This window comes from Mauremys mutica, chromosome 10, assembly GCF_020497125.1.
Source record: "Mauremys mutica isolate MM-2020 ecotype Southern chromosome 10, ASM2049712v1, whole genome shotgun sequence".
In the NCBI taxonomy this organism is placed as follows: Eukaryota; Metazoa; Chordata; order Testudines; family Geoemydidae; genus Mauremys; species Mauremys mutica.
Genome location: NC_059081.1, coordinates 39,003,570 through 39,029,722, shown reverse-complemented (window position 1 = coordinate 39,029,722; position 26,153 = coordinate 39,003,570). Strand labels below are relative to the sequence as shown.

At 44.2% G+C, this 26,153-nt stretch overlaps 2 protein-coding genes across 4 annotated transcripts in view; one reads left to right on the top strand and one right to left on the bottom strand.

Moving 5' to 3' along the window:
- HAT1 (histone acetyltransferase 1) overlaps positions 1-3,951 on the bottom strand; it is a 42,883-nt gene extending 38,932 nt beyond the window's left edge. Inside the window, exon 1 of the mRNA XM_045033132.1 lies at positions 3,787-3,951. Coding sequence (XP_044889067.1) covers positions 3,787-3,793 — 7 coding nt within the window. The 5' untranslated portion in view covers positions 3,794-3,951. The remainder of the gene's footprint in view (positions 1-3,786) is intronic.
- Positions 3,952-4,088: 137 nt separating this feature from the next.
- The window catches only part of SLC25A12 (solute carrier family 25 member 12), a 95,197-nt gene continuing 73,132 nt past the window's right edge, over positions 4,089-26,153 (top strand). Inside the window, exons 1-2 of one of the 3 annotated variants that reach the window (XM_045032381.1) lie at positions 4,089-4,207; positions 14,055-14,108. Coding sequence is in view for 2 of the 3 variants with exons in the window: in XM_045032377.1 (XP_044888312.1) it covers positions 13,468-13,506; positions 14,055-14,108 (93 nt within the window). In the remaining variant the exon portion in view is untranslated. Of the gene's footprint in view, positions 4,208-12,835; positions 12,931-13,332; positions 13,507-14,054; positions 14,109-26,153 lie in introns of those variants that run through there. The other 2 variants (XM_045032380.1, XM_045032377.1) reach the window with 2 other exon arrangements.

Here is a 26,153-nt window from a genome sequence, read left to right as displayed (position 1 = left end):
GACTATTGATTACACCAAAGGCTTAAGAAGTGTGTTTTAGCACCTGGGCTTTATTACACTGGGAAGCAGTCACTCAAAGAGATCGGGGGTAGGATGGGTAATCAACTGAATATGAGCTCACAGTACAATGCTGTGGACAAAAGGGCTAATATGATCCTTGGATACAACAAGGGAATCTTGAGTGGGAGTGAGAGGTTATTTTACCTCTGTATTTGGCACTGGTGCATCCACTGCTGGAATACTGTGTCCAGTTCTGGTGTCCACAAATCAAGAAGGTTCATAAACTGGAGATGGTTCAGAGAAGAGCCACGAGAATGATTAAAGCAGCAGCTCTCAAACTGTGGGTCGGGACCCCAAAGGACGTCGGATGACTTAAGGCTTGCTGGAGCTCAGGACAAAAACCAAAGCCCAAGAGTGGTGGGGCTAAGGTTACAGGCCCTCTACCTGGGTCTGGAGCCCTTAGGTTTGGGCCCCCTGGCCTGGGGCAGTGGGGTTTGGGCTCTGTCCCCTCCCAGGGCAGCGGGGCTTGGGTGGGCTCAGGCTTCAGTTCCCCATCCTGGGGCCCTGTAGTAATTTTTGTTGTCAGAAGAGGGTCATAGTGCAACGAAGTTTGTGAACCCCTGGATTAAAGGATTACGCAACATGTTTTATAGCAACAGACTCAAGGAGCTCAGTCTATTTAGCTAAACAAAGAAAATGGAGGGGTGACTTGATTATGATCTGTAAGAACCTACAAGAACAAATATTTGATGATGGACTCTTCAATTTGGCAGAGAAGGGTATAACATGATCTGATGGGTGGAAGCTGAAGATAAATAAATTCAGACTGGAAATAAGACATTAATTTTTTATCACTGAAGGTAATTAATCATTGGAACAATTTACCATGGGTCACGGTCGATTCTCCATCATTGGCAATTTTAAAATCAAGGTTGGATATTTTCCTGAAAGTTATGTTCTAGGAATTATTTGGAGGAAGTACTATGACCTGTATTACACGGGAAGTCAGACTACATGATCACAATGGTCTCTTCTGGCCTCAGAATTATGACTTCAGTAACTCAGCCAGAGGTTATGGGTCTATTAAAGGAGCAAGTGGGTGAGGTTATTTGGCCTGCAATGTGTAGGTGGTCAGACTAGATCAGTGGTTCTCGACCTGCGGCCCATTCAGCACATAGCTGCGGGCCACATGACATCCTCAGGGCCATACAGGTAGTATTGGATATGGCCCACAATGGTAAATAGGTTGAGAACCATTGGACTAGATGTTCATGATGGTCTCTTCTGGTCATAAAGGCTATGGGTCTATAAATTACACAACCTAATGCTATTGTTATGAGATAGTGGGTGGCTTTTCTCCTAGTTTAAGTCTGTGCATCACATTGCACTAGTATTAATAAAACCACCCAATATTATCGAGACAGAGGATATCAACCTTTCCAGGGTGGACTGATTTAAAATCACCCATTTTAATCACAATTTAATCTTTTTCTGCGTTTGTACTATTTTTATTTAATATATTTAATTCAAGAAGTCAATTCTCATTGGTTGATAATCATTAATACATATGGTTTTGCAACTAAATATAGCCTCTACACTAAATCTGGGCCTGCTTTTTACTAGCCAGGAGGATACACTATTACAGAAAATGTACATACATTTATTCAGATTATTAATGTTTACATTTTTATTCTGTGAGCAAATGACGAGTTTCTTATTAGATTTTGTTTTTCCACTTGTGATTTGTGTCAAGCTAAATCTGGATGGAAACTAGAATTAAAAATGCACAAAAACATTCAAATTTTTATTAAATACAGCTACCTTAAATGTGCTGAATACATAAGAAATAAATTTATCAAAACCTTGCCTTTAAGCTGATATATTAAACAAAGGCAGTATTGTCTGTACTTATGAACTGAACAGATTTGTGATCTCCAATAAATTTAGAACAAGCAGGACTGTCTCTCACACCTCATTTTTATTTAGACAAAGAAAAAAACTCCTGTTTTTCCAACTCCCAATCAATGTCTCAATATGGAATGGACTACTCATTCAACTGAACAAGCTAAACAAACTGAAGTGAAGAAAATATTCTCTCCACACCTGGAGAAGAGGCTATTGCTGTCCAGAGCAGGTTTAACTCTTCAACAAACTGGTTCCAGATAGTTTGCTATTGACTTCCACCAGTTCAGTGGTTTGACTTTCTTTAAAACTTCAGAAGCAAATATGTACTGCCTGAATATGATTTTTTTACATTTAAATTATTTTAATAGATTGTACTAAGTTTAGGTGTACGCTGTAGATTGTACTAAGTTTAGGTGTACGCTGTCACCAAATTTAATTTTAAATAGGTTTTTTAAATGTACTTATTGAAAATTTAAAAAAATCTAAAATAAATCAGTTTAAGTCAAGTCACCATTTTTCTCCACTCCACCTAACTGGGGGGAAATCTACACACCCTAATCTCAGTCAATAGGGCACGGACAAAGATGCTCACTCCCACTGAAGTGTGATGAAAAAGTTGAGACAAGGTAACACACAGGAGAGACGCTATTGGATGAAAGGAAGAGGACAGAGGTGGTGGTAGGCTACACAATTAACAAAAACAATTTAAGTGATTAAAAAAAGCTTCCCCTTCTCAATGAATCAAGGTTTTACTACCTTGCACTTTGGAAAAGTAGTATGGCTATGATATCACATTGTTCAAAGAGTCCTAAGACAGACCAGCCCTTAATTTCTAACGTAATGTAGAAGCAGACACCTTAAAAAAATAAAATAAAGTGTCATGCCTTCATGAAAGATCATGAAGAAAAATGGGCACAAGTGCAATTGTTTTTCTTTTGCAAGTCACCACTAATCTTGAATTGAGCAGTTTAGCTGATAGAACTTCAGAAAAGTCTGCCTAACTCTCAAAGCATTCAATAATGTGCAGCAAATAACTCCCAAACATTAGTTAATTTCCGATATCTAGTTACTTATGCATCTTGCACATTTCTAGAGTGCCCATCATAGTATCTAGTCATATGCACTTGACCTTACATAGGACAATGAACTAAAACAAAGGATGTTCCTAAACCAAATTATTTTTAGGCCACAGCTTTACAAAGTTTAAAAAGTAAATATTTGAAGTTCTCTAAGACCCATTTCATAAATCAGCTGAAGTTTGCACAAAGTATTTTCTTCTGATTTCAGGCCATCCATTTTAAGTTTCGAGTGATAACTTTTTCCTGTACAAGTTAATGAGGAAAAAAACATTTTCAAACAGGATACTAGTTTTGCAGTTTAATTGGTTTCTGGGGATCCATAACATTAGCATAAACATGCTGGATGTCAAAGGAGAGTTAGTACTTGAAGGACTACGTCCTCTTACCACACTGCGGCCCGGATCCCCCCGGAGCGGCCCAGCCAGGCCGGGTCGCAGCGAGGGGAAGAGACACGAGCAGCAGGACACAGGGAGCCGCTTTCCGGGAGCCCCAGGCTCCGAGGGACGGGGCAGGCGGCGTAACAGGAACTAGGCATCGCACCCCCCACGCACCCCGGGGACTAGCAAACGAGCCGCCGGCGGCGCCCCCAAACACGGTGAGGGCAGACGGGGGAGCTGCCTGCAGCCCCCGGCGGGAAGCAGGAAGCCCCTCCCCGGCCGCGAGCAGCGGCACCGGGCAGGCCCCTCTACCCCTGGGCCGCAGGACAGGCCCGGGGGAAAGCCGGGGTTCCTCCCTGCACCGCGCTCGGTGACGCCGCGACCAGAACCTCGGGCCACAGCTCGCCGCCGCCGCCGCAACTTACCCGCCATTTGGGAGCAGCGGCAGCAGTCAAGTCACCCGGACACAGACCGAATCAACCCGCGCGCCCACACACCGGACGTGAGAGCATAGCCACGCGCTTCCGCTCGCCGACAGCAACGGTGCGCAATGGGGGAAGGGAAGGGGCGGCTATAGATAGTGCGCATGCTCTGTATGCTCCAACGTACGCACTCTCCCTGTTATTGGGGACTCTGTGTTTTTACGGAGTCAGCGGCTCATTTGCATAACACCGCCTCCCTTTAGTCTCTACAATCCCCCCCTTCAATTCCTCCAGCTCCCTGCCAGCCCAGAGCCTGCTGCCTATTCCCTGTGGCTCGGCCTGCTCCTGGCTCTTTTGGTCCCTGTGGCTTCAGCCTCCTGCTTTCATCCTGAGCATCTTCAGCTCCCTGCTAGGGGACGTGCATGTACAGTAGGGTTATCAACTGTCTAATCCCACAAACCCAAACACCCCTGTCCCACCCCTTCCCCGAGGCCATGCCCCTGCACCACCCTCTCCTGAGGCCCTGTCCCCGTTCACTTCATCCTTCCTTTCTCTGTAGCTTGCTCTCCCCCATTCTCACTGGGCTGGGGCAGGGGGTTGGAGTGTGGGAGGGGGTACAGGCTCTGGGAGAGAGTTTGGGTACAGAAGAGGCTCTGGGCTGGGGCCGAGGGGTTTGGAGTGCAAGAGGGGGTGTGGGAAGGGGCTCAGGACTGGGGCAGCGGGTTGGGGTGCAGGAGGGGTTTGGGGTGTGGGCTGGGAGGCAGTTTGGGCACGGGAGGGGGCTCAAGGCTGGGATAAGGTGTTGGGGTGCGGGAAGGGGTGAGGCGTGCAGGCTTTGGCCAGTCAGCGTTTACCTCAGGCAGCTCCTGGAAGCAACCAGCATGTCTGGCTTCTAGGCTCAGGGGCGGTCAGGCGGCTCTGCGCGCTGCCCTTGCCTTCAGGCACCGCCCCTTCAGCTTCTATTAGCTGCAGTTCCTGGCCAATGGGAGCTGCAAAGTCGGCACTCGAGACGGGAGCAGCGCGCAGAGACTCCTGGCCACCCCTGTGCCTAGGAGCCAGAGAGACATGCCAGTCATTTCTGGGAACCACACAGAGCCAGGGCAGGTAGGGAGTCTGCCTTAGATCCGCCGTGCTGCCGATTGGACTTTTAGCAGCCTTTTACAATCTCCCGGGTTTCAGTAGCCACCAGGAGATTGATTCTGATTCCGGGAGACTCCCAGCCAATCTGGGAGAGCTGGCAACCCTAATGTACAGTGAGAGCTCAGCCCTGTACAGCTTTGGTTTTGGCTGGAGATGCTGTAATACAAATATGGTGTCTAGCTGGTTCTGCCTCTTTGTGCCTGTCACTCCCTCAGGCTGTCTCCACACTTACACCAACATCCTAGTGTATTTTCTTCCTCTCTCCCTGGCCTTTTCCAAACATGGTTCTCTCAATTCCCCCTCTCTCCACCCTATCCCCTCTGATTTGGAACCTCTTTTTGATGCTCTTTGGTTTCTCCTTTCCTCTTTCTGTTGTGGATGCCAGACTCCCCTTCCAATACCTTCTATTCTTGACAGTTTCACATCCTTCCACTAAGGCTACTTTTCTAGGCTGCTGATTCACTACCTTCTGTTCCCGTTCTGTCACTGTTGGGACATTCGTGAAATACATTATCTCCATGTCAATAATATTTTTTTAAGTGATGGCACATTTTTTGCTATTATTTAATAGTTCTATATTCAAAACCTGCATATTCAGGTGAAAAAAAATTACTTAACACTCTGACCATGGCATATCTGTTAGCTACACCTCTGCCCCCTTCCAGGTCTTTGAATGGACCCCCTCAGATGTTAGGTCTCATGCCTTTACCTATCCTGGGGTGGAACTGCTTAGTTTTCCTACTCCTACACTGGATCCTGGGCTACAATGTCCTATGCATCAAGTCCTCAGATGGAACAGACATCTGTTATATGTGTTCCACCAATTCCTGACTGAGTTTGGGCATCTGCAGTCTTCATTTCAGCAGTCTGTGACCAGTGGTACACATTGATCAGACAAGTCTTCTTAAAATCAAATTATTGTTTATTTTAGCAAAAGGAATAGAGCTTTTGGGGAAGAAAAAGGATTTTAATATTAAAAAAGTATACACACATCTATTCTTAACTAAAATCTTCGGATGGTAACCTAGTCAGGCCTAACTTCTTCAGGCACCCTCAGCGGGGTGTTGTGTGTCTCAGTCAGGTTCCTCTGAACAACTTCCCCTCCCCTCAGAGACGGTCCTGTCTCATACTGCCAGAGTTCTTCTGTGTTCATGGACCTGTCCTGGCTAAAACCAGTTTTGTAGGTTGGCTGGAAAGGAGGCAAAACCCAAGCTAACAGTTCTATAGTGAACCTATAGGTGCATGTCCCTGTGCTTCAGATTGGAGATCTTTGGTAGCAGTATCTGTTTGGCCTGCACATGAACTCTCCCCATCTCACACTGTGATCTGTTGCTAAATAGCGTTGTGTGGGCAAATCGTCCTCAGTTCCTTCTCAACTACCCTTGGCCTGAGACAGAGCCTTAGCAGAGCCCATTGATAGAGATTCTTCTTAATGTTTTGCTTCTTAATAATTTTTTTCCTTAGTAGTAATACAGCTTGTTAGTTAATGTTAGTGTTAATAATTTCTTATTTTTTTATCTCATTCATATATATTATTACTTTGCTTCTAGAATAGTATAAATTAGATTTCCCTAGTTCTTCCCGTTCAGAAAGTGAGCCCTAAAAAGGGTATGCCCAGCTCCCCCCAAGTTTAAACATTACCTCTTCTGTTGGGAAGTCATTCCTGTGAGCAACGGCCATTCCTGCTGCATTTGCTGCCTCAGAGAGGGACACGTGCCTCAGAAGTGCATGTTTTATCTCAAACAAAGGCAAGAACTAGAAAGAGTCATGAGCTGAAATTAAGACTACCCATGATGGAAACTCACTCTGACCAGCCTCTGACCCCAGAGACCAGGACCACCGTTTTGACAGCAGTCACCATTGAGACCGATCCCGTCAACATTGTCCAATCAACACTCTCCAGTGGCTTCAAAGAGGAAATCCTTAGACCCCTCTCAGAAAGTCTCAAAGAAGTGGACCACAAGTTCCCCGAGCAGGGAATCGGCCAAGAGAAAGAGGTCTTAGGCACAGTCAATAACTTCAGTACTGACTGACACACGATTAGGTACTTATGAGGCTGCAGGATCCTCCAGTACCAATATCACCGGTATGCCCAAAGACGCTAAGAGGGCAGGCTCAGGCAGAATAGTACCATCAGGGGAAATGAGCAGCAAAGAAAGACCCAGTTCCTGTAAATCAGCACCAATGGGGGCTCATAGAAAATCAGTACCGAGTACACCAGCACCGTAAAATATTATGACGATGCCTGCTGGCCATTCCTCGGAGTGCAGAGGGCCTCCAGTACAGATGGCTATCTTCACTTCAATGGGACCTACTCCTATGACCTCAGTGGTATTGATGGCTATTCCAGTACCGCAGGAATTTCAGTTCCCCAAAGACTTGATGGTCTCAGAGATGACTGAATCACCATTACCAGGCAATGACATAACTGAAGTACGGATTACACCCAGGTCTCTGGATTTACATGCTACCAGGACAGTCTATTCCACCATCCATGACTGCTGCATCCTGGTCAGACAACAACAATGATGGAGATGACTTATATTAATTGTCAATCCAGAGCTCTCCATTGTGACACCAGGGAGTTAGTTGGGTGGAAACTCATGTTCTTTCAATCTACTACCAGCGTAGAAGAGACAGTTCATATGGACACCCTTGGGTGCTCCTGCCCATGTAATTTCCACAACGTCAATGGCCATATTGGGACCCATGGGCACCATATAGACAACAATTTTCAAGAACCTCATTCTCAGTAGCCAGACTTCCTGATCCTCAAGAGCAGATCTTTGAGGAACAGGAGGAGAGACTAGACAAAGAAGCCACTCTGGTGACCAACATTTCCTCATCATCTCCTGACAAGGCAGCCATGCCTCCCCCACTAACAAAAGCAGATGACTTCAAGCAGTTTCAAGACCTCTTTAAGAGGGCAGTGGATTCCCTTCAAATCCCACTTGAAGAAGTCAAAGAGTCACAGCAGAAACTACTTGACATCCTGCAGACATTGCCATCAGCCATAATTATACTCCCCATAAACGAGGCACTGTTTGATCCAGTGAAAACTATATGGCAGACACCGGCCAAATACCCCTGATGTGCAAAAGGACAGACAAGAAATATTATGTGCCCTTTAAAGACATGGACTTTTTGTTTTCTCACCCATCCCCAAATTCACTGGTTGTTGATGCTGTTAACGAACATAACAGACAGCACTATGCTAAAATGACACCATATGACAAGAACTGGAAATGACTGGATTTATTTGGATGTAATTCATATTCTTCAGCAACCCTACAATTTAGGGTTGCTAACTATCAAGCCCTCATGGCAAAATATAACCACATCAATTATTCCAATTTAAATGCCTTTATTGAACATCTCCCATTGGATCAGAAAGAGTATAGATAGACCTGTTCATCACAGCCAAGAACAAGAATTTCCCTCAATTCTGCTCCAGAGCAGGCTTGGGTCACCAGTCTCTCGGGGATGCTTTTCTCCTCAGATGGAACAGACATCTTTTATATGCATTTCCACCAATTCCACTACTATCCAAAGTGATACTCAAGATAAAGAAAGAATCGGCCAGTGTTATTCTTATAGTTCCAATGTGGCCAAGACAAACATGCTTTCCATACCTTTTTCGGATGGCGGTGTGTCTGCCAATCACTCTCTACCCTGTTCCTCATTTTCTTTCTCAAGAAGCGGGCCAGATTAATCACCCAAATATGCAAGTTCTCTGTATCAAAGCGTGGCTTCTTGATGATTCCAAAGCTTAGAAATGAACTGTTCTGAGGATGTGCAGGAAATACTGTTACATAGCAGAAAAATAATTACCACAGATACATTCAAAAGTGGAAGAGATTCCAACTCTGTTGTGATGCATGACATGTTACCTCTACATCCTCTCTTTTACCAGTTGAGCTAGACTACATCCTAGAATTAATGTGAGGGAAAAAATGTAATATGCCTATATCGGGGCGGGCAAACTTTTTGGCCTGAGGGCCACATCGGGTTTCTGAAATTGTATGGAGAGCCTCCCCAAACAAACAGGCGTGGCCCAGCCCCCTTCCCCTATCCGACCACCCCACTTCTCTCCCCCTGACGGCCCGCCCGGGACTCCTGCCCCATCCAGCCCCCCCCCATTCCCTATCCCCTGATGGCCCTCTGGGACCTCTGTCCCATCCACACACACCCCCGCCCCTGTCCCCTGACCGCCCCTGGAACTCCTGCCCCTGACGGCCCCCCACTGCCCCATCCAACCCCCCCCCTCCTTCCTGACTGCCCCCCCGGTACCCCTGCCCCCATTCAATCCCACTGTTCCCTGCCCTCTGACCGACCCAACCCCTATCCACACCCCTGCCTCCTGACCACCACCCCAAACTCCCCTGCCCTCTATCCAACCCCCCCTGCTCCCTGCCCCCTTACCATGCTGCTTGGAGCACCAGTGGCTGGCAGCGCTACAGCCATGCTGCCCAGAGCACCAGGACAGGCAGCCATGCTGCCTGGCTGGAGCCAGCCACGCCACCACGCAGCACAGAGCACCGGGTCAGGCCCCAACTCTGCAGTTCCACTGCCCCAGGAGCTTGCAGCCCTGCCACCCAGAGCATTGCACTGGCGGCGGGGCGAGCTGAGGCTGCGGGGGAGGGGGAACAGCAGCGGAGGGGCTGGGGGCTAGCGTCCCGGGCCAGGAACTCAGGGGCCAGGCAGGAGGGTCCCGCGGGCCGGATGTGGCCCATGGGCCATAGTTTGCCCATTGCTGGCCTATATCATTTTAATCTAAAACTATTATGCATTAATAATAATTGTATGGTTATAGCATGGCATCCCTACAGGGTGTAGTTTAGGTTGTTTGGGTGCCATACCTGGGTATTTCCATACCCGCGCATTTAGATTTATTTTAAATTTATCAATTAATCATCTATTCCCAATGGGATGGATTAGACAGTGTGGCCATCAGATCTTCACTGGGCCTTACAACTCTGGAGCCCTCACCCAGGCTTCCAATATCTTGAAATATATCAAAGAGTCTTGTGGCACCTTATAGACTAACAGACGTTTTGGAGCATGAGCTTTCATGGGTGAATACCCACTTCGTCAGATGCATGCACCCACGAAAGCTCATGCTCCAAAATGTCTTTTAGTCTATAAGGTGCCACAAGACTCTTTGCTGCTTTTACAGATCCAGACTAACACGGCTACCCATCTGATACTTTAAATATATCCTGACTACTAACTAAAGATACAAGGCCTGATTCTCCTCTCATACTGCTTTTACACCAGGGAAGCTCCACTGTCATCTGTAGCGCTACTTCTGATTTAAAGTGGTGTAAGTGAGAGCAGAATCAGGCCCACAAAATCATACTTAAAGACCTGTGACAGCAGATGTAGATGAGGGAAAAATGCCTTTCCCCTATAGCTGAAAAGGCATTTTTCCTTAGGAAAATAAAACAAATTTGGAGTTTGTAAGCCAAGTCATTTTAAAGATATGAACCACCCACAAAAAAATTAGGAAAATGTTTATAAGATGAAGAACAGGACTTTTTTTTTAAACCGCATACCTTAAAGAATATTCCCCAGAATGTCTTTAGTCTTCCCAGAAAAGCTCTATCCTGCCATGACATAAAGTATGTGAAATTTCAGAGGGATTATTAATTTCTTTTTGATAAACTGAAAGGGCGGGGAAGTTGAAATTTTGGCTTACCATAGGCTGCTAATTTCCATATTAAATATATAGAGACTACCACAACTCCATAATACTGTACATCCCAAATCCATGTGAACTCCCCTTTTTCCCAGGCTAATTTTGTGATCTGTGTGCTAATGGACAAATTCTCAAGAAGACTTATTGGACTTCAAAGGCCTTGTACCCACCTACACCAGTAGAAAATTTGGCACTATATTTGTGCAATTGACTGGGTAAAGAAGCGTACACTGTCTGTATCTGGAATGGGAGGTATTGCGACTCAAATCATGAGGTTGCTATAGTGTGGTCCCAAGTCCACACAGAGAGGTGTTCAACTCTTCTGCTATTAGCAGAAGTGGGAGCCGTAGTGTATTTAAGTACTGTGCCAGTTAGATGTACTCTGATTAAGATTACCAGAAACTTGGTGAAAAACCCTTGTGGCCCATTCGTAGAGCTCTCACCATTGCTAACATCGGTGGGGGAAGTTTTAAAAAATGTTTCTATAGTAGATAAGGCTTTAGGCTCCTTCTGTAGATCTAGGATGATATTGCTCTTCAAATAGCATATATATTGGTTGACTTTTGCAAGATTATCTCTGCTGCTAGCCAGTAAGTAGGTAAAATGTTAATGAACCACAAGTGGGCTAACAAAGTTCCACTCTACCATTCATAAAAATAAATCTACTTTTCCAATTACCCTTATATCACAGCATAGGACCTATGGCTTTAGCACATTGTTTATAAACCCCCAAACTCCTATCTACTGTAGTTGGAAATATTTGTGTGGATCTTATCTGGGGTTAAAACAGCAGCAGTCATATATGCTTTGCTAAGAACATAAGATATCTTGTTGGTCACTTTGAAATTTTTATATGGCAAAATAAAAAGTGCATTATTCTCAAACATTTGGTTCCCAAAGGCAGATTGTGAACAAGTTGTCCAAACATAGTGCCTTTGTCTCCCTCCTTGAGAATGAGTAACCTGCATATTTCTTTCAAGTTTAAAGAGAGGCAGGCAGCATTGCCTAGTATTTAAAGCACAGGACAGCTTTTAACCAGAAGCTTCTGAATTCCAATCACAGCGCCACTGATTACTTTGTGTGTCCATTTCCCCATCCATAAAATGGGGATAATAATATTTATCTGTCTTGCATGGATCATGTTGCTAGGATTTATTAGTCTATGGGCCAAATATACCACTTGATGTAAACAGGTGTAATTATATTGGACTTCAATGGAGTTGCTGCATTTGGTTATGCCAGTAATGAATTTGTCCAGCATTTTACAGATATGAAATGCTACTAAATATAAGTACTAATTATAATTTCTGGTACTATATATGCAACATAATAACACTAATCAGAGCTGGCAAAAATATTTTTTGAGGGATGGGGCAATTTTTGTCAAAAGTTCAAGTGGTTTTTTACCAGATCTACTTATACTGTGATTTGTATAGTGCCTTTAATAAGGATCTTCAAGCACTTTACAAACATTATCAAATAATTCATGCAACATTGGTGTGAGAGGGGCAATATTATATCCATTTTACAGATGAAATATACAGGGGTTAGTGACTTACTAAGTCACTGGTAGAGCCAGGAATATGACTCCCAGTCAGTTTTTTCTACCTAGTAGACCTTGCTTCCTCTGTACTGCATCTTGTTTAGGTGTAAATGACTGTATAAGGTGTAAGGCAGTACAGAGTCAGACCCCTATAGCAGTTCTCAATCTGGGAGTCATGAACAGATGTCAGGTCAAGACTACCCTAACCTTTCTACATTGGTAGAAACATAGGGGTATCCTGGGGTGGTCACTTTATGGAAAAGGGAGTTGGGAATGTAAAGGCTGAGAACCACTGATCCAGAGCTCTGGTAGGTGGGAGAGGAATCACACAAAGAGTTTGAGGTTGTGCACTAGTGGGCAAGATCCATACCAAGGTCTTTGTAGCGAAGGCTGGCACCCTCCCCTCCCCCCCGGACCGCCAGCATCTGGCCTAGGTCAGTTTCCTCACAGCCCTGTCTGGCAGGCGCCAGGCGGTCACAACCCCAGGGCTAGGCACTCCTGCCTCGCTCGAGACCGCTGGCCTCCTCTGGGAGCTGCCTCACTCCGGCCACCCTCCATCCTTGGGGACCGCTTAGTGGGGCCACAAAGTTCAGGCGCCTTCACTCCCCCGCCCGCGGCCTGGCAGCACCACGGTCCCAGTCCCCGCCCGCTGGGCGGCGGGGGGGCTCATTAGCATAGGGCCGGGCTGCGGCGGCGCGGCTGGCTGGTGGTAGCGCCGGGCTGGCAGCTCCTCCTCCCCCTCCCCGCGCTCAGCATGGCGGTCAAGGTGACTCTGCTCCTCCGTCGCTTGTTGCATAAGGAGCCGGGTGTTGCGGGGGGCCAGGCGGGGAGCCGGCGGCGGCTGCTGCTCCTGCTCCTGCTCCTCCTCCTCTGTGGGCCTGATACCCGGCAGCGGCCCCCAGAGAGCAACCCTGGGGAAGGGGGCGATGGGGTGTGAGGGAGATGGGGGGAAGAGAGCGCCCCCCACCGCGGGACAAGGAGTGTGTGGGAGGGGAAGTGGGGAGAGAGCCCCTTGGGGGCAGGGGCGAGTAGTGGGAAGGAAGGGAGCAGCTTTGGGGGGGAAGGGTCCTGTGGTGGGGGATGGGAGGGAGCAACTCTTGATGGAAAGGTCCTGTGGTGGGGGCAGGGAGCAGCTTTGAGGTAAGGGTCTGTTGTGGGCAGTGTGGGGGTGAGAGCAGCTCTGGGGGGCGGTATTGAGGGTGAATAGAATAGCTCTTTGGGAAGATGGGAGTTTTACAGCAGGAGCTTGCAGAGCAGACCTCAGCTGGGGGAGCACAGTTAGGGCTGGGGAGTTTTCAGAACAATGCATCTCACTTGGAAAAATATTGATGCATCTTGTTGTGTATGTTTGTTGTTCTGTTGCACATAGTCAAGCCAAAGGTGTAAAATGTGTTTGCTTAGTGAGTTTTTAGCCTACAAGTGTAGCCTGGATGCTGGCACATGTGCTTGAACTTTTCAGTGTTCCAAGGTCTTCCCAATTGTCTGAACTAGAGAGTGGTCATGTTTTAATTCAAGTTAACTAAGACAATTATAAATGCAAGTGGAGACACTTCACAAGTGTTGGCGATTTACTGCAACTCCTTCTGCTAAGGGCAATTTCTACCATTTGGGGCACTGGAGATACTGTTGCTCCTGACATTTGGGCCTGTTTCACTGTCTCCCTTGTTCTCAGACAACAGTTACTGAGTTTGACAGCTATCACTACTCCCTGAATTGTTTTAAAGTTAAGCAATGAAAACTTAGATTTTAATGTTTGGGATTCTGTTTATCAGTTAGATAAGAGAGTTGACATTTATTACCCTTATCAGCATAGATTGCATGAGGATTCCCTACGCTAGCAGTCAATTACCTAGCTAGTAAAGCATTAACTTTCATTTCTTGACTTTACAGGTGCAAACAACCAAAAGAGCGGATCCCAATGAGCTACGGAACATATTTTTGCAGGTAAACTGATATATTTGATTGACAGTTATTTCTTTAAGGGTATGCCTTCACTACCAATGTTAAAGCGCTGCCACAGCTGTGTAGTTGCGGCACTAGCACTGGAAGAGAGCTCTCCCCGTGCTATAAAAAACCACCTCCACGAGGGGAGTAGCTACCGGCGCTGGGAGCGCGGCTCCCCATTGCTGGTGCACTGTCTACACTGCCACTTTACAGTGCTGAAACTTGCATCGCTCACAGGGTATTTTTTCACATTCCTGTGCGAGAAAGTTTCAGAGCTGTAAAGTGGCAGTGTAGACAAGGCCTAACCGTTGATATGCCAGGGAGGGGTGGTTGCTTTGGGGAGTGGTTACTATGGCGGGGCGGTTTCTATGGGAGGACGGTTGGTACACCGCTACCTCGATATAATGCCACCCGATATGACACGATATAATGCGGTAAAGCAGTGCTCCGGGGGGGCGGGGCTGCGCATTCCGGTGAATCAAAGCAAGTTCAATATAACATGGTTTCACCTATAACGTGGTAAGATTTTTTTGGCCCCTGAGGACAGCGTTATATTGAGGTAGAGGTGTATGTCAAAGTATGTGACACACATTTTATGTCACACTCAGATCTTTAAAGTTCATATTGTTTATATTGTATGTCTAAAGGCCCTTTTAGGTTTGAGTGGTATTAAGGTAAACTGATACTGAAACAAGTTATGGCTTAATATTTCTTTCCTTCAAATGTTTTTGAAATAGTTACAACATTTCCTCTATAGCACAAAAACAAAACCCCAAACCCTAAGCTGCATTATTTTTTTAAGGTACACTTTTCAAGATAATAAAAAAGCCCTACCTTGAAAGTGGTTTTCTACTGTAGCTCTTACCTTAAGGATTTTCCTGATTCTCGTATAAAATGTTGGACTATAGTTAAGAGTCGTAAAAAAAAAAAAAAATCTACACCTCAACTTGCTGTGTGTGTGTATGTACTAGTCTGTTTACATCATGTCACTTTCTTAGTATAGGGTGCTCAGATTGGTATGTTTATATTGAATTACTGGAAGCTTTTTTCTCCCCTCCTCTCTGATTTCCCTCAAGCCGTCAGAAAGATAATTCTAAAAGGAAAACACAAAATTATGAAAGTAAGATTTTGTAACAAGATTGATGTGATCAAATGTGGGGCAGTGTCATTGGTCCTAGATTGTGTCCCTTAATATTTTAAATATCTTTCCATGTAAAAATATTTCCCTTACATTCAGAAATTCTCAAGTAAAACACTTTAGCTAGAATACAGGAAATGAAAGTAATTTTAAATTAAGGAGTTCCACTGGAAATAAGACCGTAATAACACAAATCACCTTTATGTCTCCCTTGACATGTGACCTTTGATGCTGTATTATCAAGTTCCCAGATGTGATAAGCAGCCAAGAGACCCTTTTGGCTGAGAGAACTAATTATATCTAACCATCACATTTTTTCATAGATGGTTAACTTGAATACAGGAGTGGGTGTTAAAAATTGCAGTGTTATATTCAAATGATTGTCTGTCTAATTTTTTAACATCTGATATACCAGGTAAATTCTCCCCCACCCCCCAGCATAAAAGCATAAACTAGAGGTGTAGTATTTAGTCTTAAAGAATAAAATAGTTAATTATTAATTTATTGAAGTACAAATGAATATTAGATATCTAAAAGCTGTTTTATTGGCTTGTGGACTTCTGGTAGTTAGACCGTCAAACAAACATTTTGCAAGTCATACACAGGACTTGAAACATGACTGGGTTGTTTTCTGACATTTGACATATGTTTTGCATACTCTTATTCTGTTCAACTCGAATGCTCTGCATAATACAGAGGATATGTGATTCTTGTCTTGCATTGTGTTTTGAAGTCGGATTTTTTGTTGCTGAAATGAAGTAAATTATTTGAAGTCATGTATGTAGTATTTTTATCCTTACAGTGATGCTAAATCTGTAAGTTCTCGATATGAAGTTAAATATTTTACTGGCAGGTAGGCAGTTTATTGTTTTTAAAAAGTCTTAATTCCACAAGTTCTACAACAGATATGCAAACCACTTTGTTTTGTGCACATGAGAAATGAAGATGTAATGGCTGCCATATTACTTTTCTTGCAATAAAAAAGCTATAGGAACTTAAACATTTTAAATTGTACTAATATTTAGAGGTACATCAAATTAAGAAAAAGTTACGGGCATAGAAAGACATCTTGTGTTTCTTTTTGATAATTTGGCAAATTACACAAGTTTGAAATACTGTTCGTGCTATATTGGTAGGTTATAAATAAACTTACTGTATTTATAATTTTTTTATCACAACAGAAACCCTCCAGACAAAAACGAATAGAACTTTGTTGAGAAATAGTGTTACAACACATTTCATAGGTCAGATATGTTGTGCTCTTTGCTGAGAGTGCAAGTCTGTTCCATGTTGTTCAGCTAAAGGGCGTGCATTCCTGCCTAAATTTGGCTTCCCTTGAAAATAGACACAAGTAACGATGAGGATCATGAAGTGGAATAGAGTTCATGTGTTCACCTTCCACTGTGGTACAGGGTGTCCTTATCCTTCCTCCTGTTCACACAAATACATTCTACTAAATGTTACCATCCAATTCACATGAATATATTAGTGTGTATGCTGTGCCTATATTATCAGAATTTCTGAAGCTTGGTGTAAGATTTTATTGTTTAAATTATTAAAGTGTTAGCAGAAAATATTTTTATTTTTAGAGTACAAAAACTTAAAGGAACAAAACAAAGGCAAAGTTGAAATGGAGAGTAGGAGGAACACAGATCTCTTTAGGACAGTGTTTATCTAATTTCTTGGTGAGCCTCCATTTTTTTTTTCCTAGAGGAGATGTAGTTAAATGTGGGAAGTATCTGGTTGAATGAGTCCCTGTCAGTTGAACCCAAAATGGAACTGAACCAGCAAGAAAGAAAAAGGAACATGTTACCCTTTTCCATTTATTTAAAATGCAGTACCATTTTTTCCATTAAAAGTCCATTTTCTCAAATCCATTGCACCTGATTTAATGAGAATGATAAGAGGGATACCTGTGATTTTTTCTTCTGTAAAAGATAAAGTTTGGAGGGCTAGAGCAGGGGTCGGCAACCTGCGGCTCCCGGCTCGCCAGGGTAAGCACCCTGGCGGGCCGGCCCGGTTTGTTTATCTGCCGCGTCGGCAACTTCGGCCGATCGCGGCTTCCACTGGCCGCGGTTCGCGGTCCCAGGCCAATGCGGGAGGCAGGAAGCCGCGGCCAGAACATCCCTCGGCTCGCGCCGCTTCCTGCCTCCCGCATTGGCCTGGGACCGCGAACCGCGGCCAGTGGGAGTCGCGATCGGCCGAAGTTGCCGACGCGGCAGATAAACAAACCGGGCCGGCCCGCCAGGGTGCTTACCCTGGCGAGCCGGGAGCCGCAGGTTGCCGACCCCTGGGCTAGAGGAAATATTAGTTTAGGCTGAAAACCAATGTGATGGCATCTAACTGTATATTAAAAAGACAGACTGCACTTAGCTTAGACATGTTATGTTGTGGTGGTAGAAAACAAGATGTTCAAATTAATCAAATGCTCAGTTTTGAATGATCCTTTTTATGTGTGATAGAATTCTCTTTTGCAAAGAAATAATTTGAAATTGAAGAATCCATTTTAATTTTAGTATAAAGTTTAATGTGTAATAAAGTAAATTTATTTTAATTTTGGGGTAAATTAAATAACTTCTTAATAAAATATAGATTAAATATAAGAGAATATATATATAATCAGAGTTTAGTCAAACGTTTTATTTTGTTCATGCTAAGAGATACTTGCTTTATAGTTTGCATCGCAGAAAGGTCACTTGGGGCCAGATACTATGAATTTATAAATACATGTCAAAAGTGAAAGGCTTACCTACTTTGTCACTCCTTATTATGTTGGCTTTTTGCCAGCAACTTTTCTAAATACAGTATCATGACTTCCTCATATGGAGCTGAGAATAATCTGTCAGATAACGGTTCATTCATTTGTATCAAAAATAAATTCCAAAACAGTTTCTTTATTGTAAAATAATTCACAATTTAATAAAAATAGTTTGATTAGTTTGTTTCTAAATAATTAGGACAATTATGTTTACATGCTTAAATGTTTACTGTCTTTCATGTGCCCTTGACTGCATGCTCCCTCTTTTATAACTGAATTCTGCTGCTGTTGTGGATATTTCCAGTACCCTGTATGTTCTATGATCTTGCATATGCAGAGTTTAACTGTGGAATGCACTCCTTACAGCAGAATCATGCTTCATAATCTAAGGTTTTATTATTTTAAAATGGAAGGGTAACTTTAAGACGGTGTTGCAATGATGTTTGCCTGAGTTTGCAAACATGCAGGAACCCTGAAACAATAGCTCTGATAAAGTGTAAACTACCCTGTTCATTTTAATGGAGTGTTAATTCTTAAATCTAAGACAACAGTTTATTGTTTGTCATATGGTGAGTCCCACATGCCCCAGTCAAAATAAGGGCCCATTTTGCTAGCTTTCGTACAAATACATAGACAGATGCAGTCCCTGGCCCAAAAACTTTGCAGTCTAAGACAAGACACAAGTGGATGTAACAAACAAATAGGAGAAGATGGATGAAGATAATAATTATAGGTTTGTAGTTATTAAAAGTTATTTATTTTTTGTAATTACAAGGAATAAATTTAAATGTTAGCTTTTAACCATGTCACTGCTGATAATTTTAACAGCAGTATTCATCTAATATTCTTCTTAACCCACAGTCCCAAACAATTCCCACACTTTCTCAAGCCAAAAGCCCTGCCTTCCTCTTTCTCAGATTTTGAAACCTCCAGCTTCTCTGATAACTTCTGTGATGCAGTTTATGGATAGTCAAAACAAAAATATATTTTCAGTGCAAAAAACTATGAAACATTGAAGACTAAAAATGTGGACCACAGCTTACCGTAATTTGAATGTAACAAAAGTAAACACTGGGGCTACTGTAATAATTGCCGTATTCATTTTGTTTAATATGCCAAAACACTCCTATTATTTTAAATGGAGCTACTCCAGAATTTCCAGTATGCCATCCAGAGATCTGCACATGCATGGGAGCCTTGCTGCAGAAATTAGATCCAGCATATACATGGGCCTATAGTGTTTCTCTTAAATGGTGTGTGCACATCAGAGTATTATAAAAATACTGTGACGCATGGCTAGAAAGAGTTAAGCATCCTGCAAAATAAATAACTCTCAGAAGACATATAGGGAGCTAATGTTTGTGTTTTTGTGTATTTACATATGTATAAGTAGGGTGGACAGTGTAATCAACAGTCCTTGTCTATACTGTATTCTGATAATTCAGAGGTCAAAAGAAAATCATATATTGTAAATTAATTGTAAACTCGGGATATCTTAGTATTCATCTCTTTTTGAAATGTATTGTGAGTGGTGGAGGAACAATCAAATAGCCTTATGTTAATTCGTATAGCTAAGTACCAGTGATGGCCCTCCTTCAGAGTCATCCTAATTACCTTTTGTTTCCTGAGGAATTCCAACTTGTCAAAAGACATGAAATTGTATAAAAGATCCTTGGGTCCTGATTCTGTCATCTCAGGTCTGCTTAAGCTTCATCAGGGGAAGTCTGAGTCGCAAGACTGAGGTCCCAGTTATGCTAATATGCCCTGAATACGATATTTGAACATTGGACTGTGACCTATTAACTGAATGCTGAAGGAACTCTTTGCAACTACAAAGCTCACCATCTCTGCTGTGAATCTGAATCTTAAGAATTGAACTCATGTCTGTATGTATATTGATCTTTTAACCACACTCTCTCTCTTCTGTTTTTTAATAAATTTTAGTTTAGTTAATAAGAATTGGCTGTAGTGTGAATTTGGGTAAGATCTGAAACATTAATCTGGAAGGTAATGTGTCAGATCCTTTGGGATGGGTAGAACCTTTTGTTTTATATGATGAAATAAGATTTACAGAAATTTTCATCATATTTGATGTGGGTACCTGGATGGAAGCCTGAGGCTGGATCACTTTAAGGGAACTGTGTTGTTTGGACTTCTGAGTAACCAGTAAGATAATAAAGAAGCTGTTTTATGCTGGTTTGGTGAATCTAAGTATTGGAATATCCCCCAGCTTTTTGGGGTTTGGCTGCCCCATTCTTTGCAGTTCACCCTAATGAGTGCCCATAGCTGGCTCCCCACTAGGACCCTGGTCACAGTGGCGTAGTTGTGCTTGGATACACGTTAACACAGGTTAATTGGGTTTTTGAATCAGAACCATATGCTTGTCAAAATTTAATTTTGATATTAGAGAGTTTAAGGGTTAAAAATCAGTTACAGTGAGTGACTCTCGATCAAGATCCTGACAGAAAATGCTTGGAAGAATTGTGCTTACAGAGAGGGTTTTATTTTAAGCAAAAGGCCCCAGAGCAGGAACTAAAAAATCTGTTAATTGCCAGTGATAAGGAAGCAGGCCCAGTGAAAATGCTTGCAGTGAGAAACCAGCAGCTAGAACTTGACCAAAAGCAAAAAATAGCTGATATGAAAGGAGAAGCTGCTGAAAGAGAACACCTGTGTTTTGAACATGAACAAAGAATGGCATAAATTTGATTGCAGGAACTAGAAGCTAAGGCAGAAGTGGACAGACTTAAGCGCCAACTCAAGAGAATAAAAGAACAACAGGAATTGTATCATTCTGGAAAGCCAGCTCCTTTCAGCAGCAAAGATGGGGATAGAATCTATCCAGTTTGTAACACTGTTGGTATGTTGTTTGACTCTAAGCAGTTGTCTGTGTGTAACCAAATTTACCCCAATACTGCCACCTTTTATGTAAATGCTTTTACAGTGAGTTCGGGTGAAGGTAATCCCATAACTCGTGCAGAGAATGTAAAAGTCAATGGTAAAGCTGTTTAGGGCAAATTACAGCTTCTAATATCACTCTTGTTAAAACAGATTTTGTCAAAGAGTAAGATTATTTACCAAATAATATTGAATATTGTAATTCTCTATGAGTTTATTGTAAGTGTGCCTTTAACCAGAATCCATCTTGAATGGAATGGTGTTAAACATGAAGTTATAGCTGGTGTAAGGAAGTTATTGCCTAAGGATCTTTTGACTGGGGATGATATTAAAACTTTGTTCAGTCAAGTTGATGACATAAACCAGTCACAGGAAAGAAATAATCCTGAACCTGTGTCTACTAGGGGTAAGGATTTGCCTATAGAGGGTTTCTCTAAATGTTTGTATGAGGAAGATAGCTGTTTATCTGTGCAATGAAGCAGTGAATAGGTGGAAAACATTCCTAATTGTCTGGTATCTCAGAAGTGAATCTGGGGTATTAGATGGGTAGGGATAGCTCAGTGGTTTGAGCATTGGCCTGCTAAACCCAGCGTTGTGAGTTCAATCCTTGAGGGGGGTCACTCTAGGGATCTGGGGCAAAAATCTGTCTGGGGATTGGTCCTGCTTAGAGCAGGAGGTTGGACTAGATGACCTCCTGAGGTCCCTTCCAATCCTGATATTCTATGATTTTAAGGCTCAGGGAGATGTTTCTCTAGAGCAAATTAAAGTTGGTGATCAGGTTAAAGCCCTAATTGAGAAAGAAAAGAGTAATTTTTTTTATGCGTGATGGAATGTTGGCTAGTAAAGCTTGGGAAAGTAAGTCTGACCCAGGTAAAAGTGATGTGCTTAAAGTAGCTCAGTGTAATAAGACACTATTTGTAGAAAACAGCAGTTTATCTGTTAAGGGAGGGAAAGGCAAAGAAAGTTTAGATGAGCATAGGCAGCCTTCTGAGCTGATGGCTTTGTCTCATCAGCAGTTTGGGAAGGCAAGGTTAGTGGAACATGAGTATCCCTGTACCTTACCTGTTACCAGTGTGGAGAATTGTGACAGTGAAGGAAATGTTCCTGTGTCTGTTAGGGGTAATGACTTGCCTATGAAGGGAGCTACCCCAATCTCCAAGCAATTGTCTGTGAACAGCCATATTTGCTGGGACAAAGGAAAGGATATCCCAAGCTGTTTGTCTGTTAAAGGGGAATGTTTCTCCAGCTCTTTTCTGTCTGTAAAGCAAACAGAAGAAGCCTGTCAGCCTATGATGGTTGAAAATTTATCAGTTGACCGAGAGCTGATTCTGTATACAACTAAAGCCCAGGAAGGAAGTGGTCCTGAATTTGTGTCTGCTAGGGATGATGACATTATAACTAGGTTGCATCCAGTTAATGTCATAAATAGCTCCCAGAGACCAAGCGATTCTGGTGCTTCTATTTTGCCTGTTGCTAGTATGTTGCTGGGTAAAGATATGATAACCTTGTCTGATCAGGGTGATATCATAGCCAGGGCACAAGGAAAGCATGAAGGTTATTTGACTGTTATCCACTAATAGTGGAGAAACTTGTAACAGGGAAGAGAATGCTTCCACTCTTGTGACTATGAAGTCTAGCAGTTTACCTGAAAAGGAGTTTGTGAAAATCCTCCTAATTGGACAGAGGTGATTCTGGATTTAAGTGAAACCCAGAAAGTGTCTGTTGTTGCTCAGAAAAATGTTCCTTTAGAGCAGGCCTGCACAACTTGTAAAGTGGCAAGGGCCACATTACTCCAAAGAAAACAGCTGAGGGCCGAACCCCCCCGGCTCCGCGGAAACACCCTGCCCCAGCACTGCCCAGCCCTGCAGAAACAAACCCTCCTTCCCCAGCGCCGCCCCACCACAACAGCTGTGGGCCAAAAAGGAAGGTTGGGGGTGGGGAGGTGATACTTGATTTTAAATCAACCAGGGGCTCCCAGCTGAAGAGGTGGCTGGGAGCCCTCAGGGGCAAATTAAAGGGCCTGGAGCTCCGGCGGCTGGGGGAACCCGGAGCTTTGAGGGGCAGGGATTTAAAGGGCCCAGAGCTTCTGCCGCTGAGGGGAGCCCGAGCCCTTTAAATCCCAGCCCCAGCCCATGCGCTGGAGCCGCGGCCGGGATTCAAAGGGCTCTGGGCTACCCGTGGCGCCGGGGAGCCCTGAGCCCTTTAAATCTCAGCCGTGGGCGGAAATCTCTGCGGGCAGCCCAGAGCCCTTTGAATCCCGGCCGTGACTGAGATTTAAAGGGCTCAGGGCTCCCCGCCGCTGCCGGCAGCTCAGAGCCTTTTGAATCCCGTCCGCGGCTGGGATTTAAAGGGCTCTGGGCTCCCCGCGGCTGTGGGCAGTGCAGAGCCCTTTGATTCCCGGCCGCGGATGAGATTTAAAGGGCTCTGGGCTCCCCGTTGCTACGGGCAGCTCAGAGCCCTTTGATTCCCGGCCGCAGGCCGCACAGTGAGCCTCCGCAGGCCGTATGTTGTGCAGACCTGTTTTAGAGCAAGCCCTAGGTGAAAAGGGTAAGGGTAGAATTTCTGTGAAAAATGGATTGTTGCTTAGAAAAATTCCTCAAGAGAAAAATCTTCAGGGTAGTTTTTTGCAAGCAGTTTGCTGCAACTAATGGGTATGGAAGTGATTTGATTGAGTTAACTCAGGGTGAATCATTGTATAGAGAAAGCAACATTTTGTTTGGGAGACTTGTTCCAGTTCCTAACTGCCAGAGTCTTTCTGAGGTGTATAGATCCACAGACTTTGCTTTAGAAAGATCCAGTGAATATCTTTGAAAAGGTTTTGAATGAAATAAAAATTGTTAGGGAATTTAAACAGCCCTATAAGCTTAACCAACTTGTTGGAGAGGCAATGTTGTTGAAACATGAATGTCTCCATGTTGATTCTTTAAGTAAGTAGTCTGTGACTCAGGCACTGAGGAAAGATCGGGTTACTGGGTTACAAGGATGCAGGGGAGAGCAGGCAAACTCTCATCTCTAGATATTTTGGATATGACTTGTAGTCTCTTAGCCCTGATCTACACTACGAGTTTAGGTCAAATTTAGCAGCATTAGATCAATTTAACCCTGCACTCGTCCACAGGACGAAGCCATTTTTGTCGACTTAAAGGGCTCTTAAAATCAGTTTCTGTACTCCTCCCTGACAAGGGGATTAGTGCTGAAATCGACATCGCTAGGTCGAATTTGGGGTAGTGTAGACGCAATTTGACGGTATTGGCCTCAGGGAGCTATCCCAGAGTACTCCATTGTGACCGCTCTGGCAGCACTTTCAACTCAGATGAACTAGCCATGTACACAGCAAAAGCCCCAGGAACTTCTGAATTTCATTTCCTGTTTGGACAGTGTGGCGAGCTCATCACAGGTGACCATGGAGTCCCAGAATCGACTCTAGCATGGACTGAATGGGAGGTACTGGATCTGATTGCTGTTTGGGGAGACAAATCCATGCTATCAGAACTCCGTTCCAAAAGACGAAATGCCAAAAAATTTCAAAAAATCTCCAAGGGCATGATGGACAGAGGCTACAACAGGGACCCACAGCAGTGCTGCATGAAAATTAAGGAGCTCAAGCAAGCCTACCAAAGCCTTAGACATGCCTCTTCTATGATGAGCTGCATGCAATTCGGGGGGGGGAGGGGTGTCTACCACTACCCCACCCCTGTCCGTGGACACCTGCAAGGGGGTAATCTCATTCAACAGGGATGAGGATTTTGGGGATGAGGAAGATGAGGAGGTGGAGTAGGATGAGGATAGCGCACAGCAGGCAAGTGGAGAAACCATTCTCTGCGACAGCCAGGAACTGTTTATCACCCTGGAGCCAATACCCTCCCAGCCCTCCCAAGGTGGGCTCACAGACCTTGAAGCCGGAGAAGGCACCTCTGGTGAGTGTACCTTTGTAAATATAATGCATGGTTTAAAAGCAAGCATGTTTAATGATTAATTTGTCCTGAAGACTTGGGATGCATTTGCGGCCAGTACAGCCCCTCCTTTTAAATGGCCAACCCAACAGGTCCTTGGTATGGGAAAGGAGGGCGCTGCTGTTTGAAACCATTCCCACATGTTATGAAGGTTGAAGAAGCCGAAAAACTGTGGCTTACCATGGCTGCCTGGAAGCCAAATTCTGTTGCCCGGCCCTGCGTGTGTGATGTCTCACACCAAACCTGCAGGCCCTCAATATAAGAGGCAAAATGCAACCTTGTACTGAAAGCACATATGCTATGTAATGTTAACAGCTTGGTTCACTGTGAGAGTCTAACCAATGTTCTCTAAAATGTGTCTTTTTAAATACTACTCTCCCTTTTTTCCCTCCCACAGCTGCAAATGTTTCAACGCTCCCCCTATCATCTCCGTCCCAGAGGCTAGTGCAGATAAAAAGGTGAAAAAAACCCACTCGTGATGAAATGTTCTCTGACCTCATGCATTCCTCCTGCACTGAAAGCGCTCAGCAGAATGCATGGAGGCAAACAATGTCAGAGTTCAGGAAAGCAGAAAATGAATGCGAGGACAGGGGGACGAGTGAGATGAGAGGTAGTGGCAGTGCGATGAGAGTAGGGAGGATGCAATGCTGAGGCTCATGGGGGTGGGCAGAGGGCTCTGGGCACCCAACCACTCCACCCCAGAGGACTGCCCAAGCAACAGAAGGCTGGCATTCAATAAGTTTTGAAGTGCAGTGTGGCCTTGTCCTTCCCTCCTCCACCACCCCATCCAGTGCTTCCCTCCTCCCCCACCCCTCCTGGGCTATCTTGGCAGTTATCTCCCTAATTGTGTGACAAATTAATAAAGAATGCATGATTTTGAAACAATAATGACTTTATTGCTTCTGCAAGTAGTTATCGAAGGGGGGAGGTCGGTTGGCTTACAGGGAAGTAGAGTGAACCAAGGGGGTGGGTTTTCATCAAGGAGAAACACACACAACTGTCACACTGTAGCCTAGCCAGTCATGAAATTGGTTTTCAAAGCTTCTCTGATGTGCAGCGCACCCTGCTGTGCTCTTCTAATAGCCCTGGTGTCTGGCTGTGCATAATCAGTGGCCAGGCGATTTGCCTCAACCTCCCACCCCGCCATAAATGTCTCCCCCTTACTCTCACAGATATGGTGGAGCACACAGCAAGCAGCAATAACAATGGGAATATTGGTTTCGCTGAGGTCTAACCGAGTCAGTAAACTGCGCCAGCGCATTTTTAAACGTCCAAATGCACATTCTACCACCGTTCTGCAC